This window comes from Mizuhopecten yessoensis, unplaced genomic scaffold (genome assembly GCF_002113885.1).
Source record: "Mizuhopecten yessoensis strain PY_sf001 unplaced genomic scaffold, ASM211388v2 scaffold6981, whole genome shotgun sequence".
In the NCBI taxonomy this organism is placed as follows: Eukaryota; Metazoa; Mollusca; class Bivalvia; order Pectinida; family Pectinidae; genus Mizuhopecten; species Mizuhopecten yessoensis.
Genome location: NW_018406821.1, coordinates 2,511 through 3,614, shown reverse-complemented (window position 1 = coordinate 3,614; position 1,104 = coordinate 2,511). Strand labels below are relative to the sequence as shown.

Sequence of the window (1,104 nt, the reverse complement as noted above, 5' to 3'; positions counted from 1 at the left end):
ACGTTGTCACAATCTTGTTAATACATATCTGGATATACAAGTTTTGTTGATAGGTACTTGTTAAAGCAGGAGAGAGAAACAGATAAATTGCCCGTAGCTACACAGAATGTTCCAAAAGGAGTTTTATGTGTGATCCTTTCAGTATCGGAATTTATAATTTACAACTCGTGTGTTTAGATGTTAACTGCGAATTTCATTGATTACGTTCCGTGCTCATCACCGTGTGCGCTGCTTTGGCAGGGCATTTTTACCTTGCAACGTATAGGTGAAGGTAAATCTACAATATAGAAACCTTTCGACGTTGCTATTGAAAATCTTTTGGAAGCGGATAGTGTGTTTAAATACAAAGTGAAAGTAGGTTCGTGGTATTTGACCATGGGTCCGTGTCAGTTGATGGTGCTGGGCGTGGCACTTGTGTTGCCCTGTGTGTGTGCGACGTACCAGAATTGTCTCCACGATTCACTCCGGCGGGGAACGAAATCAGTAAAGGTCACAGATGGCTACTTACAAGGGGTAAAATGTCCACATATTCATAATTTTACCCGTGTGGAAGCTTACAAAGGAATAAAATATGCCTCCTTGAGGCGTGGCCGTATGCGATTTATGCCACCATCTTCAAATGAAAGGAAGTGGCAAGGTATTCGATTCCAGGGGTCATTAAGTATACCCTGCTCCCAGAGGGCTCTCAACTGGACCAAAATTTCACAACAACATCACCATTCTAAATGGTGGAAACAGAGGCTCTACAGGAAAATGCATGACTTCAAAATATCAATGGAGGACTGCCTCCATCTGAATCTGTTCATACCAGGTAAGTCTTGGGTTGCAAGAACAACAAGAATATGAATAAAAGCTAAAATATAGATCACAAATCACAGGAAATAGTGGGTGAGACCTGTATATCATGCATCATGTAAACTTGCGTTTGTAAAAACAATTCAAACAAATTGATACGCATTGTACATGCATTTACAAAATGAGTGCAAGCAAAATAGAAGAATGAAGTTACAGCGACAAACAACTTAATTAAAAAACAGAAAATGAAAAAAAAATTAACAGAAAAAATATTCCATGATATGTTATAAGGCACAACTTTTAATCATT

General features: G+C 38.7%; 1 protein-coding gene across 1 annotated transcript; it reads left to right on the top strand.

The window, feature by feature from the left end:
• Positions 1–375: 375 nt before the first annotated feature.
• LOC110452939 (neuroligin-4, Y-linked-like) lies at positions 376–811 on the top strand (the record flags this gene model as incomplete). The annotated part of the gene is made up of 1 exon (XM_021501699.1): positions 376–811. A coding segment is annotated over exon 1 (436 nt), but the record flags the coding sequence as incomplete, so codon positions are not given.
• Between the last annotated feature and the right edge of the window lie 293 nt (positions 812–1,104).